Source organism: Engraulis encrasicolus, chromosome 11 (assembly GCF_034702125.1).
Source record: "Engraulis encrasicolus isolate BLACKSEA-1 chromosome 11, IST_EnEncr_1.0, whole genome shotgun sequence".
Classification (NCBI taxonomy): domain Eukaryota; kingdom Metazoa; phylum Chordata; class Actinopteri; order Clupeiformes; family Engraulidae; genus Engraulis; species Engraulis encrasicolus.
Genome location: NC_085867.1, coordinates 15,288,598 through 15,303,597, shown reverse-complemented (window position 1 = coordinate 15,303,597; position 15,000 = coordinate 15,288,598). Strand labels below are relative to the sequence as shown.

At 42.7% G+C, this 15,000-nt stretch overlaps 2 protein-coding genes across 2 annotated transcripts in view; one reads left to right on the top strand and one right to left on the bottom strand.

Annotated features, from left to right (window-relative positions):
• The window catches only part of rnf180b (ring finger protein 180b), a 17,531-nt gene extending 6,647 nt beyond the window's left edge, over positions 1-10,884 (bottom strand). Inside the window, exons 1-4 of the mRNA XM_063211114.1 lie at positions 10,811-10,884; positions 10,100-10,215; positions 8,971-9,063; positions 6,427-7,605 (exon numbers count right to left, since the gene is read on the bottom strand). Of these exons, the coding sequence (XP_063067184.1) occupies positions 6,427-7,605; positions 8,971-9,063; positions 10,100-10,215; positions 10,811-10,832 (1,410 nt within the window). The 5' untranslated portion in view covers positions 10,833-10,884. The remainder of the gene's footprint in view (positions 1-6,426; positions 7,606-8,970; positions 9,064-10,099; positions 10,216-10,810) is intronic.
• A 966-nt stretch (positions 10,885-11,850) lies between these two features.
• htr1ab (5-hydroxytryptamine (serotonin) receptor 1A b) lies at positions 11,851-13,219 on the top strand. The gene has a single exon (XM_063210002.1). It carries the CDS (start codon positions 11,851-11,853, stop codon positions 13,075-13,077), a length of 1,227 nt encoding a protein of 408 aa, XP_063066072.1. The 3' UTR covers positions 13,078-13,219.
• The last annotated feature ends 1,781 nt before the right edge of the window (positions 13,220-15,000 follow it).

Genomic DNA, 15,000 nt, shown 5'->3' with positions numbered 1-15,000 from the left:
ATGGCCTGGCGTTCAGGGAACAACAGACTGACTCCTTCAGCAGAACTGCATTTTACACAAGTCTTATCGGTCAGTGGCCTGAAGGAAGCTGAGCTTGAGGGGAGAAAGGAACTCCAGTTGTATAAACTAACCTAACTAACCTTTTGTTGCAAGCTGTATCACACACAGCAGTAGTTTCCTCGTCTGGCCTTCTTGCCATCCAACAATAATCCCACTCAACATCTTATGAACCGTCTTTGAGAATTGATGATGCGTTATCCAGAGTCCAACTGTCTGACTCTTGGCATCACATTTGACTCTAAACTCCCTTTCCAGCCCCACATCAAAGCTGTCACCCGATCCGCATTTCACCATCTGGGCAATATTGCTGAGATTAGACCCATGCTGTCCCTCCAGGATGCTCAAACCCTTGCTCATGCTTCTGGGTCATCGAGACTTGGCGACTGCAATGCTCTGTTTTCGGGCCTTCCATAACACAGTGGTCTACATCTCTATCAGGAAGCTGCAGCAGTTAAATGAGTGTTAATGTGTTTCAATGGAAGTGAGGAAGTACAAGTAAATGAGTGTTAATGCGTTACAATGGAAGTGAGGAAGTACAGCCATATGGCGTCTGTGTTAGCATCTCTCCACTGGCTGCCAGTACAAGCCAGGAGGACTGATTTCAAAATTCTTTTCCTCACATACAAGGCCTTACACAAAATTGGGTTACACTTTACTTGACGCCGGCGTCATACCGTATGACATAACAGTGTCATAATAGTGTCAAAACAGTGCCATGACACACTCATGGATGAGTCATTAACATGATGTCAATGTCATAAACATTTTATGGTCATGAAAAGTTGACATTGTTAGGCCCGTCATTACCATAACTGGTAATGACTGGTAGTGACGAAATCATAAAATGTCATATGACATTGACATAATGTTTATGACACATGCATGACTGCTTTATGACACTGCTATGACAGTATTATCTGACAGTCATACGTATGACACCGGCGTCAAGTAAAGTGTTACCCAAAATCTACTCAAAGAAGGTGGATCTAAGAAGAAGCGTCATTTTGTTTCTTTTCCGGTATCCACCACTTCATGTCGGTCGAACGCCCCTTTAGGAGCCCTTCGGTTAGGAGACCTTTGGAGTCCTTTGAAGTCCCCTTAGCGCTGTAGATGGCGGTAGCGCACGTCTTGTGCAAACTCCTCAAAAAGAGAAGAAGAAGGAGGGGACAACGCCCCCTTAGGAGACCCAACTTGAGCACACGCTTCGGCATTGAGTGGGCGTGTTTTGCGTTATCTTGGTTTGATTCAGTATTTTTGATCTACTCCCGGCCTATTTTGAGTGAGCTCTGATGCTCAGTTGGGGCTTGGTGTTGGCCACAGCAGGATCTATTGGTGGGGCTCCTCTTCCTCTTATCCTGCCCTGCAGGCTGTCTGTCATCCCCCCACACGCCTCTGATACTCCTCATTCACATCACCACGGGAACTCAAGCACCGCTCAATATGCAACAATGATCTTTACTTCAGCTTGATCTGGGTGCTGTAAGTCGCTGTGGACAAATTGTTCAGCAAAGTGTAATGTAATGTTGTAAAATGTGATGAAAGTAGAACTGGGCAATATGGGCCGAAAAAAAATTGAATTATTCTCTTTCATATTCCCTTGACTAAAGCTACTGATTCACATCCAACACTGAAAAACTTTTTTTTGTCCAAAGATATATTGGATATTGCTTCAGTGGTTTGCCATTGATGTAATCAATTAAATAAAGCCAAGGCTGATCGTTGTGATTGACCTACATTTTATTATAACATGAAATTCCATCTCCATTTCCAAGTCTCCTTCTGGAGCCACGCCCCAAAAACAGTCAACTGACCAATAAACAAAATGCTAACTATATTTAGGTTATTGGATAACCAACGCATAGTGTGTTATTATGCCTGAGTGTTAATCTGATGATTCATGAGATGCTGACCCAACATCAAACAATAGCTACAGCCCCCACCACGTAGGTGACAAAAATTTACACGTAAAACGGGTGTGTTTGTCTGTCTGTTTGTTTGTCATTATCATACCACTTTGTCCATAAATGTTCCGTTTGTGCATGTGTGCATGTGAAATCGTCTTTCATTCATATACCTTCCCCTGTATTTACCAATTTCTGACACTAAAACGTATGGGGTGTATGTCGCTTTCAAATGCATACAACAGTCATCCTACTGCTGCAGGAGGGCTGAAAGACAGTGGCGTAAATCCAAACTTGAAGTCCACTACCAAATCTATAAACACACACTCTCGAAATACAACCAAGAAATTTCTAAAGCTAGACAATCTTTTTTCTCCGACATAATTAACAGAAATATTAATAATGCACGTGTCCTGTTTGGCACTGTGGAAAAGCTAGCAAGGCCCCCAAATCAAATGCCCTCTGAGTTCCTCTCAGTCAGCAAATGCAATGAGTTTGCATCCTTTTTCAAAGGAAAGATTGAAAAAATACGTACAAACATACTCACACATGTGCAACCGACCCAAGATTCAGACCAACTTGCTACAGTGAAGTTAAATCCTAACCTCATGAGAAATTTTCATTTAGTTGATGTGGACATTCTTAATAGAACGGTACAAAGTCTTAGCTCCTCTACATCTGACTTAGATATTTTACCAACAGCCTTCTTCAAATCCATCTTACATCTAATATCATCAGATGTACTTCAGATCATCAACACCTCACTACAAACAGGCATATTCCCAGGCTGTCTGAAAGAAGCAGTTGTGAAACCCTTACTGAAAAAGAACAACCTGGATGCACTGGTACTAAACAACTATAGGCCCATATCCAATCTACCATTCCTGGGTAAAATAATAGAGAAAATTGTTTTTAACCAATTAACTGCTTTTCTAATGTCTAATAGCTATTTTGATAAGTTTCAATCAGGTTTCCGTGCCTACCACAGCACTGAAACAGCTCTTATTAAAGTTATGAATGACATAAGATTGAATTCTGATGCTGGCAAATCATCCGTCTTGGTGCTACTCGATTTAAGTGCCGCTTTCGACACAGTTAATCATTCTATACTACTACATAGACTGGAACACTGGGTTGGCTTTACAGGCATAGTGATCAACTGGTTAAAATCGTACTTACAACAAAGAAGTTTTTTTTTGTCTCCATCGGAAGACATACCTCATCACCGATGTCTCTGAATTGTGGGGTCCCCCAGGGCTCCATTCTGGGACCACTACTGTTCAATCTGTATATGTTGCCACTGGGACACATTATCGAGAATAACTCCATAAATTACCATAGCTATGCGGATGATACCCAGCTCTACTTATCTATGTCCCCAAATGACTACACCCCCCTTGAATCACTCTATCATTGCATTGACCAAATTAACAAATGGATGTCTCACAATTTCCTCCAGCTGAACACAGATAAAACTGAAGTAATTCTATTTGGGAAAACAGAGGAGAGACAAAAGATTGCTACTCCTTGAAACGAAGGGACTGAAAGCAAGGGATACAGTTAAAAATCTTGGGGTCCTCATTGACAGTGACCTAAACTTAAACAGTCACATGAAAGCTATTACTAAGTCTGCATTTTATCACATTAAAAAACGTCTCTAAATTTAGGGGCCTGATGTCTAAACATGATCTGGAGAAGCTAATACATGCCTTCATTTCTAGTAAAGTTGATTACTGTAACAGTCTTTTTACTGGCCTCCCCAATAAGACCATTAAGCAGCTTCAACTTGTACAAAACGCAGCTGCAAGGGTTCTTACAAAGACAAGGAAGTTCGACCACATTACTCCAATTTTAAGATCGCTGCATTGGCTCCCAGTAAGCTACAGAATTGATTTTAACCCTGTGAAACCTGAACAATGAAAGCAATGAGAGAAAATTCTAATTTTTTGGAATTTGCTTCAATATTGGTCCCTTATAAGAAATGTAAAAAAAAAAATCAAAATTTTGTTAAGGTCACTGAGATATTTAATGCATCATATATGATGCATCAGGCTTTTAATGAATGGAAATTCCAATTTCATGACCATTGAACATATGACTTTTAATGCATTTACAACTTTTTTTTAATTTAAAAAAGTTGTCAGACAATTTAATTTTAGGATTATCTTTAAATATTTAGTGAGATCCTGCCATTTTTTTTAAGCCTATCCTTGTTTTAGCAGGACCATATTTTACATTTCCCACAGACTTCTTGGGTAATTTTTTAAAATCTATGGAAAAACATAGCTGATCGAATGCTTAACAACCTATTTATGAGTGTAATATAGATCATTATTCATTTTTGATGTGTAATTTGCATATATGGGTCCATTACTACAATTGGACCATTTCTCCATTCACTTCAATGCATTTTTTACGAGATCATAATTTCAACATTTTGCATTACATTTTCAAAATTGCAAGTAAAACCCGTTTCTTAAGGCAATATCTTTGTCTTGAAGTAAAACAACTTGTGTGTTTTGTTAAACGATCGTCGTGGTATGCTTTGTAAGTTTCCCTATGGAGCAAATGCATTGATGGCTGACTTCCTGCCACCGCCGGATGGTGCTTATATGTTTCATCAGTTTTAGCACGATCTCTCTGCAACACGGTGTAAAAATATAAACTCTTCCTTGATTAATTGCACAAAGCAAGTGTTCAAATTAAAGGATGTAGAGTTATATTTCGGAAATTTGTACACAAACCTTTTGCAATTTGACGATATCTCAGCGTCGGTCAGGGAAACCGCTTCTACTCCATTTTTGCATTTTTCGCCGAGCTGTGATCAACTTGTTGTTGACCGCTGCTCTCTTGTGGCGGTTTCCGTGTACTGCAGGACGTTTGGAAATGACACGCAGGATGTTTTTGAGATGGATTTTTTTTGTGTGTCAGCGTTGAGAGGGCTTTGAATTTGATGAGACATATATGATGCATCCGGCGCGATAGGGTTAAGGCTATGCTACTTGTGTTTAAATCACTAAATGGAATGGGACCCACATATCTACTGGATATGTTTCAGCTGTATGCACCAACTAGGTCACTAAGGTCAACGGAGAAGAATTTGCTGGTGATTCCAAAAGTCAAAGCAAAGTGTGGAGAGGCAGCCTTTAGCTTCTATGCTTCAAAGCTTTGGAACCAGCTTCCAGATGACATAAAAAATGCACCCACTATTGATAGCTTTAAATCTAGACTCAAGACAAAGCTGTTCTCAGATGCTTTCCCCTAGCTTAAATTACTTATTATTATTATTTTTATTTTTATGTTTATTTAATTTGTTTTATTTTATTTTATTATTATTTTTACCTTATGTTTTATCTTAATGTTTTAAATGTTTTTTGACTTTAATTCATTTCCTTCTTTCTTCCCTGTTTCCTTTCATTTACATTTGTTAACTTTGTGAAGCACATTGAGTTGCACCTGTGTATGAAATGCGCTATATAAATAAACTTGCCTTGCCTTGCCTTGCCTTACTCTCCAATATGTGGTCAGGTCATCATCCAAAGGCATTATCATTTCTGTCCACAAAGGACAGCTAAATACCTATAAAATATGACTTTAAAAAATACCCTGATTTGCATGCATTTCAATGGAGAGGACCACACACCTAACTGAGTTCGGGGGTCGGCGGTGCTTAGGGGAAAGGTGAATTGATGAAATGACCCAGCCAACCCTACATAGAAGTTAACACCGTCGACAAGCAGCTCCCAGCCGCTTGGAGGCCCTCCTGTCTCCCCCCATGAGAAGCGCCACAGGTGCTAAGGTGGGTGGGCAGACAGGCCGGGGTGAGGAATGAGAGCAGAGCATGTGGAGTATGTAGGCCAAGTGCTACTCTCCCTCAGGGAAATACTGAGAAGTCTGACAGCTGGCCGCTTGCAAAACAGTTGCGAGCGAAACAAAACATCCTGTACATTCCTGAGAGGTAACTTATACTGAGAAGCTGGTTTAGGAGTACACCAGGTTAAGTTAAGAGGCAAATCATCTAATCGAAGAGCCTGGAGTCCTCATTTTCTTAAGAAAACAAGGACTCTTCTATTAGATGATTTACCTCTTAAATTAACTTGGTTTACTCCTGAACCAGCTTCTTAGTATAGGCGTGTTTAACAGCAGTTTGTATTGCATCTCATTACAGCAGCACTTTCAACAACAACGGTCAGACAAGGGTTTAGATTTCTGTGGAAAAAGAGGGAAGTGGATTTTGGTATACCGGCGGTAACCGTAAAACATTTTTGACCAGTTGCTTACGGACAACAGCCCATATTCATCAGCATGATTATCAGTTTCAGCCTAGCACTCTGAATACATGGTTCAGATGGATACATATAACTGTTTTTCTTTGTAATTGTATGCGTCCATTTAATTCTATTCTACATCACATTTTCATTCTACAATAAAGTGTTAAAATATATATTTTTTAAAAAAGACTCACCTCTCCTTTCCCCTCCTCCAGCTGACTGCGTAACCATCTCTCGATCTTCCTCCGCTTGCGCCGCTGGCTCTTCAGCCGGTTCTTCTCGCGCTTGCTCAGCTGGTACTCCGCACCGGTGGCCCCTGGCCTGGCTGGTAGCGCTGGCGCTGCTGCTGCTGCTGCTGGTGGTGGTGGTGGTGAATCCTGGGCCCTAGGGGGCACTGTGGTGGCCCAATCTCCATCTCCATCTCCATCTCCTCCTTCTTCATAGTCTTCTTCTACGTCACCGTCCTCATCAGCACTGTCTGTAGGGACTCTGTTGCTGGGTACAGGTGAAGCCGGGCGGGGTTCATCATGAAGCAGCACCAGGTCCGGGAACGTGACGGCATCTTCGGTCACGAGCGTCCCCATGCCTTCCTGCCGCTGCTGAGCCGACTCAAAGAGGCCACTTAGGTGAGTGCTGCCGCTGCTGTTGCTGTCCCCAGAGTTGTCCTCCGAGGTCTCTGGCGGAGGTGACAGTGTCTGGCTCGGTCCTAGCAGCAGCGGCGCAGCAGCAGCAGCAGCAGCAGCAGTAGGGAGGGGGGAGTGCCGTTCGCTGGAGCCCAGCCTCACCGTCTCCACTTCAGCCAGGTCCAGCAGGCGCTTGAGGGAGGATTCCCCAAAACAGGACAGGCTGGATATTCCGCAGAAGCCAGAGAGCGCCTGGGTGGTTGAGGCAGAGGAGGGGAGAGCGGCCATGTGGACGTGGCCATGACCCTCCAGCTGCACGGCCGCCTCGCTCCCCAGTCGATGTGAAGGCGTGATGGGGGTGGAGGTCCCGATGAGTCGCAGGATGGCCGGGCAGGAGGACTGGGCTTCGGGCAGGCAGCCCTCGCTCCCGACCCTCACCATCCTCTCAGCGGCCTCCACCTCCCGCAGCTCGTCCTGGGAGCTGGTCCTGCCCGCTGGCCCCCACGCTCTCCGCATGCGGGCCCTCGGCAGGGGCCGGATGGGGACTACAGAGGAGGAGGAGGAAGAGGAGGAGGAGGGGGAGGGGGAGAAGGAGGAGGGTCCCTTCCTGCTGTCGTGGTCCACTCGGCTCTTGCTGACGTGCACCACGTCCTCCTGGCCACACGGGCACCTGGAGCAGTTGACAAAGTTGAAGCTGCCGAGACGAGCGCCGCAGAAGGGGCAGTTCAGCTTGCCCACCGTCCATCTGGCCTGTGGAGACGGTTGAAGGGCAGTTTTCATGACTAGCAATGGTTCCAATTCATGCTAATGATAACATCTTAAAAGTAAGCAGTTATGTAAAAATGTAACAACACTGCTACAGTTACAGACAACCCATTTAGGTTGAAAACTGTCGTTTCCGTCAGCCAGACCTTCATCATCATATGCTTTGTGAAACATGTCAGAACTTTAAAAACCCTAACCCTTGGAGGTTGTGTCCAAACCAATATATTTTTGCATATTGTGCAAAATATGCCTCTGTTTTTTGTTCACTGAACTCTGACACTGACCATGTGCCTAATATCAATATTGTCACACAATTTGCATTGATATGCTGACCAAATACCTCTGAAGTTTAAAAAAAGCCATCTATGGAGGTTATGTGTATATTCCAAACCAAGATATGTTTGGATATTATGCAAAAAATGTGTTTCAGGTCTGTTTTTGGCCACTGAACCCTGACATCTGCCAAATATAATAAACGGCAAAGAATTTGCATCAATATGCTAACCAAATTCAGTGCCTGAAGTTAACAAAAAAGATATCTATTAAGGTTATGTGTATATTCCCTTCTACATTGTGCAAAAAATGTGTTTCAAGATCCAAAGAACTTTATTGTCTAATATGTTGCCATATTAGAAAATTGTCTTTTTATTGAAGGTAGGTGTGTGTGTGTGTGTGTGTGTGTGTGTGTGTGTGTGTGTGTGTGTGTGTGTGTGTGTGTGTGTGTGTGTGTGTGTGTGTGTGTGTGTGTGTGTGTGTGTGTGTGTGTGTGTGTGTGTGTGTGTGTGTGTGTGTGTGTTTGTGTGTCCAGTCTAGTAGAAGTGGCAGATGATACATTTAGCTCTGTGGAAGAGGCCACAGTGACGACATACATGTAGAAATCTTGAAACACGGCAGGAGATGCCATAAAGACAGAATTATTTAAACATTCAAAAAATGTGCTTTGCTGCTGGTACATTGTCAGAGCCAGTGACACAAACAAGAATCACAGCTATGCGGTGTTGACACTCAGAGGGAAGACAGTGGGGACAAGACGACACAGACAGACAGTATTTTGTTGTGGCATGAGCACTGCATCTCACGAACTGTGAAATTCCCTATCCATCTTTCATCCACGGCCGCGAAAAGTCCGCCTCCAGTTCACCTTCCCTGACCCCCATTTACATGTACGCAGTTGTGTCCCACAACACACAAGGCAATCATCTAAGCACACTACGTTGCCTCTACTGCCTGCCGCCGTTAGGTCTGTTTTTGGTCACTGAAGTCTGCCATCTGCCAGACATGATGAGCGAATGCCACAGAATTTGCATCGATATGCTAACTGAATTCCGTGGAAACATTGGCCTACTGTACCTGATGAACGGCTGTCTGAACCCAATCAGGCAGGTTGTCCACGTTCATGTGCCATACCCTGCACAGGGTAGACAGCTCACCGGAGTTCCCCATCTGGGGGACATACAGACACATATCAGTGTTTATGTAAACTATTACAGTTGAAAATCAGCTCGCTATATGCCAAACACACTTTATATATTCCATAGTAAGAATATTTATGCCAGAACACGAGTGCCTTCATTGAAACCAATGGAAAGCAATGACCAATTTTTCAGATATTTTTTACCCATTTTTTCCGACAAATCCGACACAATTTAAGATGGATAGCCTACCAATAAAGCATCTACATTCCTTCTGGAAGTATGACAAAGAGCTGGTTACAATTTCAGTATTATTTCCATAAAAGAATCGAAGAATTGTCATAACAAATGTTACGGTTTCATTCAAATAGCTCATATTAAGTGGAGGACGAGTAATGTTTCATAAGCATATTTTAGTTCATAAATCATGTAATTCATTCAGCAAAAATTAGTATAATTTTCTCTCCAAAAATGTCATTGGTTTCAATGAGGGCACTCGTATTCTGGCAGGGACTCGCTTTTTGGCACGACAACCCCATCAAAGAACCATCCCGTGAAGGGCTGAAATAGTTGAAGGGTTAGTGATAGAACACTAGCTAGTTAGTGAACACTACATTTATTACATCCATATTATGCTGAACATTTCTGTATGGCTTCATCTACCCAACATGTTACAGTGTGACAGAAACCTTGAGAGTACTTAGACTAGAACAGTGATTCTAACATCTAAAATTCTAAAAATCAAAATAATGTGTGTGTGTGTGTGTGTGTGTGTGTGTGTGTGTGTGTGTGTGTGTGTGTGTGTGTGTGTGTGTGTGTGTGTGTGTGTGTGTGTGTTGTTAACAACTTATTTGAGTTGTGTTGTGTATTGGGTCAGAGGTGGGCCCCAAACATTTATAAACATCTCAAGTGGGACCCAAATTGGAATAGGTTGGGAACCCCTGGACTAGAACATTCTACAAAATACTTTGAAGCTCTCTGGCACTTCATCTTGTTCAAGCAAAAGTCTATAACGCCAGAGCAGTGGATTAAATCTTATCCACGGCTCTGGTCCAAGCAGTTCTCACCGACAGCAAAGAGCAAGATTCCACCAGACATTTTCGGCATTTTCTGCAGCGAAGAATGGTCAAAGCAGTCGGCTCGGAGGAGTCCCGCTCCCTGTCCATCAGCGACATGTTTAACACTGTAATGACATGTAATTTGTATTGCGTGGTAGGCTACGTGATTTACAAAGGACACAGTGGCAAGTAACAACAGCAATCGTACAGTAAGTTCTCAAACCATAACATGCGTAGAAAGTGCATCGCAGCAGTGACCAACGATGTGCGTAAAAATAGTTTGTATTGAGGGTAAGAAAGGAGAGTCAGAAAGAAAGAATCAGACCAGCCAAAAATTATCAGAGCCCATCAAATATGAGTATAGCCTCACGTGTACAGTCATTGTGTACTATACATAACAAGACAAAAAAAACAATTCTATAATTTCTGCATAACTGTTATTTCTCAAAGGCAAAAGGGTTTTGTTATTAACAGCTAATATGTTACATGGATTTACGCTTTAAGCGCCCGGCTCCCTGAAGTAGTTGGTGTCAAGAAACCAAAACAAAGCTTCCGAGAGACAGAGAAGTAGTAGGGGGCTATGCATGCTAGCTAGCCCATTTATTTCGAACAGTGACTTAAACACTGCATCTTTTAGTATATATCGGTGTTACATTAAAAACAACATGTGCGATCAGAATATTGAGCACTATCAACGAATGTCAGGGAAAATTGAATTACCTGTTTTGTAACGTTTGCTCATGAATGCTGTTTGTTTGGAGCACTCTCGTGAACACGTGAGGAAATGGGCATTACGTCACTACACTACGGAAAGCGACGTGTTTGGACTTTTGGAGACGGAGCAAGTACAGTGGTCGCCTAAAAAGATGATTGCAATTACGCATGCTTATGAAGTTTTTACATTATTACTACTTGTGGTTTGCAGTACACTTGTTTGAAGGTAACAAGTAAAATGGTATTGTACTATGCAAATGTGGAGTTGGTGGCTAGGCCCTAATAAAAACTGAATGCCTCCATTTGTCCTGCCATATCAAAGTTGTTATTTTAGGGGGGAAGTCTGATCATAGCTGCCTTGAATTCATTTCAGTTCACTTATTTGCCTCTTCACCAGCGCTTTGGGTAGACCACACATCTTACGCCAGATGGCAGTATACCATTTTGAAATGGGCGGGGGAATGACAAGTCATTGGGTGTATGGTGTAGGAAGGCATAGGCTTGGATGAGGGTGTAGTGCGCCACAAACCTTTTTTACGCGGCACATGTGCACCGGGTCCCGGTAAAAGTCCTATATCAGATGTAGATATAGGCAGAGAGATTAGAGAGAGGGGATACAATAGAAAAGTTTTGGCCTATGTCTGGAGAGAGAGAGAGAGAGAGAGAGAGAGAGAGAGAGAGAGAGAGAGAGAGAGAGAGAGAGATTTCTCAAACCTATATGAGTTCCATAATTTCGAATTATAGCTACATGTTCACATTGTGAACACACGTGGACTACATGTTTGTTTTGCAAGAAATCCCGACCAGTTCAGACCTTATGCTTCGGAAGAGATGAGCGTGCGTTCCGCCCTCCCAGGTAGGCGAACTGACGTTCCACCCGAGCTGATATAAAGACGCCCCCCTACTCATCTTCCCTCAGAGACTGCTCATCATGTCTCCATGAACACTCCTGACATACCAAACTCTCCTGCGCCAACGGTGCGCTCCGGCAGACGGATGGCACTGACATGACTACGTTATGCTAAACACAGAGACTTTCCCACGCCATGGATGACAGAAACAACACATCCGTGTGGCTTCTACACAACGCAACAGATGAGCAAGGGGACCAGAACTCGACGGGGGATGTAGAACTGTCACTCAGCTACCAGATCTCCACATCGTTCTTCCTCGGCGCGCTCATTCTTTGCGCCATATTTGGGAACGCGTGTGTGGTGGCAGCCATTGCGCTGGAAAGAACGCTCCAAAACGTCGCAAACTATCTCATCGGCTCCTTGGCTATAACAGACCTGATGGTGTCTGTGCTAGTTCTTCCGATGGCAGCACTTTATCAAGTATTAGGCAAGTGGACTCTGGGACAGGTAACTTGTGACATTTTTGTGTCTTTAGACGTGCTGTGTTGTACCTCATCCATATTGCACCTGTGCGCAATAGCCTTGGATAGATACTGGGCGATAACAGATCCCATTGACTATATGAAGAAAAGGACACTAAGACGCGCCGCGATTTTAATCAGTGTCACTTGGTTGGTAGGATTTTCCATATCCATCCCACCCATGCTCATCATGAAGTCCCAGTCCGAGGCTGAGGAGCAGGTTTGCATGATCAACGAAGACACCTGGTACACCATTTACTCCACCTCGTGCGCCTTCTACATCCCGCTCATTTTAATGCTGGTCTTGTATGGAAGGATATTCAAAGCTGCCCGGTTCCGTATACGCAGGACTGTGAAGAAGCCCGAAAACAAGAAGGTGAAATGTTTGACTGTTTCGCCGGCACTTTTTCACAAAAAGCCAAAGGGGGAGGGCGGCAAAAACTGGAAGAGCAGTGTGGAACCCAAACCGACCTCGTGCGTAAACGGCGCAGTGAAGCATGCCGACGACGGCGAGTCTTTGGAGATTATCGAGGTTCACAGTAGCTCCAAAAACAGCCTCCCTCTCCCCAACACGCCTCAGTCGGTCCCACTCTTTGAGAACAGACACGAAAAGAACATCGAGGCCAAAAGGAAAATAGCGCTGGCACGGGAGCGCAAAACTGTCAAGACGCTCGGTATTATCATGGGCACTTTTATCTTCTGCTGGTTGCCCTTTTTCATAAAAGCCCTGGTGATGCCATTCTGCTCCAGCTGTCATATGCCCCGTTGGCTCGGAGATGTAATCAACTGGCTTGGGTATTCAAACTCACTCCTAAATCCCATAATATACGCTTATTTCAACAAGGACTTTCAAAGTGCTTTTAAAAAGATTCTGAAATGTCACTACTGCAGACCATGAAAGTAACTAATAGGCTTATAGATGCTAAACATATAGGGCTCCATTGATCTGCATTTGTTTACAGAAATTGTTGTCGAAGCTTTAATGTTTTAATGCAGTGATTAAAACAGCGTGATAATATGTGAGTTCATACAATTTCAGACAAAGGGAATGACGGAATTATTATTATGATTATTATTATTATTATTATTATTGTTATTATTATTATTATAAAATATATTGTGCATCCAAGAGGTGAAATGTATCTTTCATTGTCATCCTAAATGAACTCCATTAACTTCATGGTGTGTAGCTTAATAAATGATTGACAAGTCTGTGCTTCAGATGGGTTTTTTTCTCAATAATTGCAGACATAGCAAAAAAGGATAAACTGATAACTGATAACTGAGTGGCAACATTAAATGATACAACTAAAGTGTAAAGCCTACTATAGTACCACGATGATAGGTAGCCTATTTAAAAAGAGACATATTTGAAATGTGAGTATAGGCTACCTGTGTCATATATTAATATTGTGAAATTTGATCATGTGAATATGGTGTTTCCAGTCACAATTATGGATAAGGTAGCTTCATCTGCATCAATAGCAGCAATGGCAAAACCCGCCGCAAGTCTTGAATTTCATCTGCGACAGACATGAATATAGAGAGTTTGTTGAAGATCTTAATCTGATCTGTAATTACCATACTGAGACCAGAATGCTTTCATAAGATTACCTTCTGTCGTTTTATGACAAGGTGCAGGCTCTGCTTCAAAGGTGGCTCTATATACGTATGACAAGTGTGTCCCCAGTACCCCGTCTCCTCCCTTCACTGTATAATAGGCTTTTGGATCACAGCCTAGCCTACTTCCAGGACCTTCTGATTGAACATTTACATACTACCTCTCAACTCGTCATTCTCCAGGTGTTGTCACAGACGTATGCCTGCGAAGCACAAGAGTTCCTGAGAGCAGAAGCATGTCAACTGTCATCTCTATCTAAATGTCCTTTAGAGTGTCAGTGTGCTGCAGTCAGTAGAGGGGAACATGCAAATATTCATATCCATATCAATGTTTTTTTATGGGCACATTAATGGACTTCCTTGGAATGTCTAAATAATAGCCAATTCTAAAGTGTTGATTCAACAGTGTTGAATAAACTCTGAAAATTGTGCTCTTCTGTCGGTACAGTTTTTTAAAAATATTCGAAATGCTCAAACAGCAAATTCTGTGGCTCAAAAACCAAGCATGCATCCCTTTGAAAGGATGCAACTGATGATGTTTTGTACAGGCATACACAACAAACCCATGCAATTATTCACATTATGCTTGTGACTCAGACATAGATATTTTCTGTTCCACAATGCGCCATGTTTGCTTAGTTGTTTTTGACTGGAATTTATATAATTGTGTAACTTGGTCTAGCCATAAACCATTTAGATTCAAAATGCCCCCGAGGTGGAGAGGGATTCTTGGAGGGAATATAGGGGGTGGCGTAATTAAGTCAGAAATTTTAATTCTCTCACAGGTTTCAAAATTTCTACTTCTATGACCCATGGTGTATCACAGCCAATAATGAGAAAATTATGACAAAAAATGTTTGCATGACATTTGCAAGTGGAAATTCTGTGCTATTCACAGGAGTAAAATTATTATGAAACCTTTTTTCCCCCTGTGCCTGTGGAGAAAAGGCTGGCTCACAAAATTTGTAAGCTGTAGCAACCCAGTGACAACCCCTGTCTTCAAAACACTACGCCAGCAAAATGGTGGGGAGACGTGAAAGCACTTTCGCTGACACTGTGGCGTAGACTAGTGGGCTGGTATTGCCTTTCTAATCACATAAACTGGACTGGCTAACGAGATTACAGTGCAATTTACATTTTGGTGACATTCGATGACAATTGCTCTGCCCCACACAAAAGAGAACCTAATACGTGCAGAACA

Coding starts and splice junctions, on each gene's coding strand:
- htr1ab (XM_063210002.1), top strand. CDS start 11,851: ATGGATGACAGAAACAACACATCCGTGTGGCTTCTACACAACGCAACA.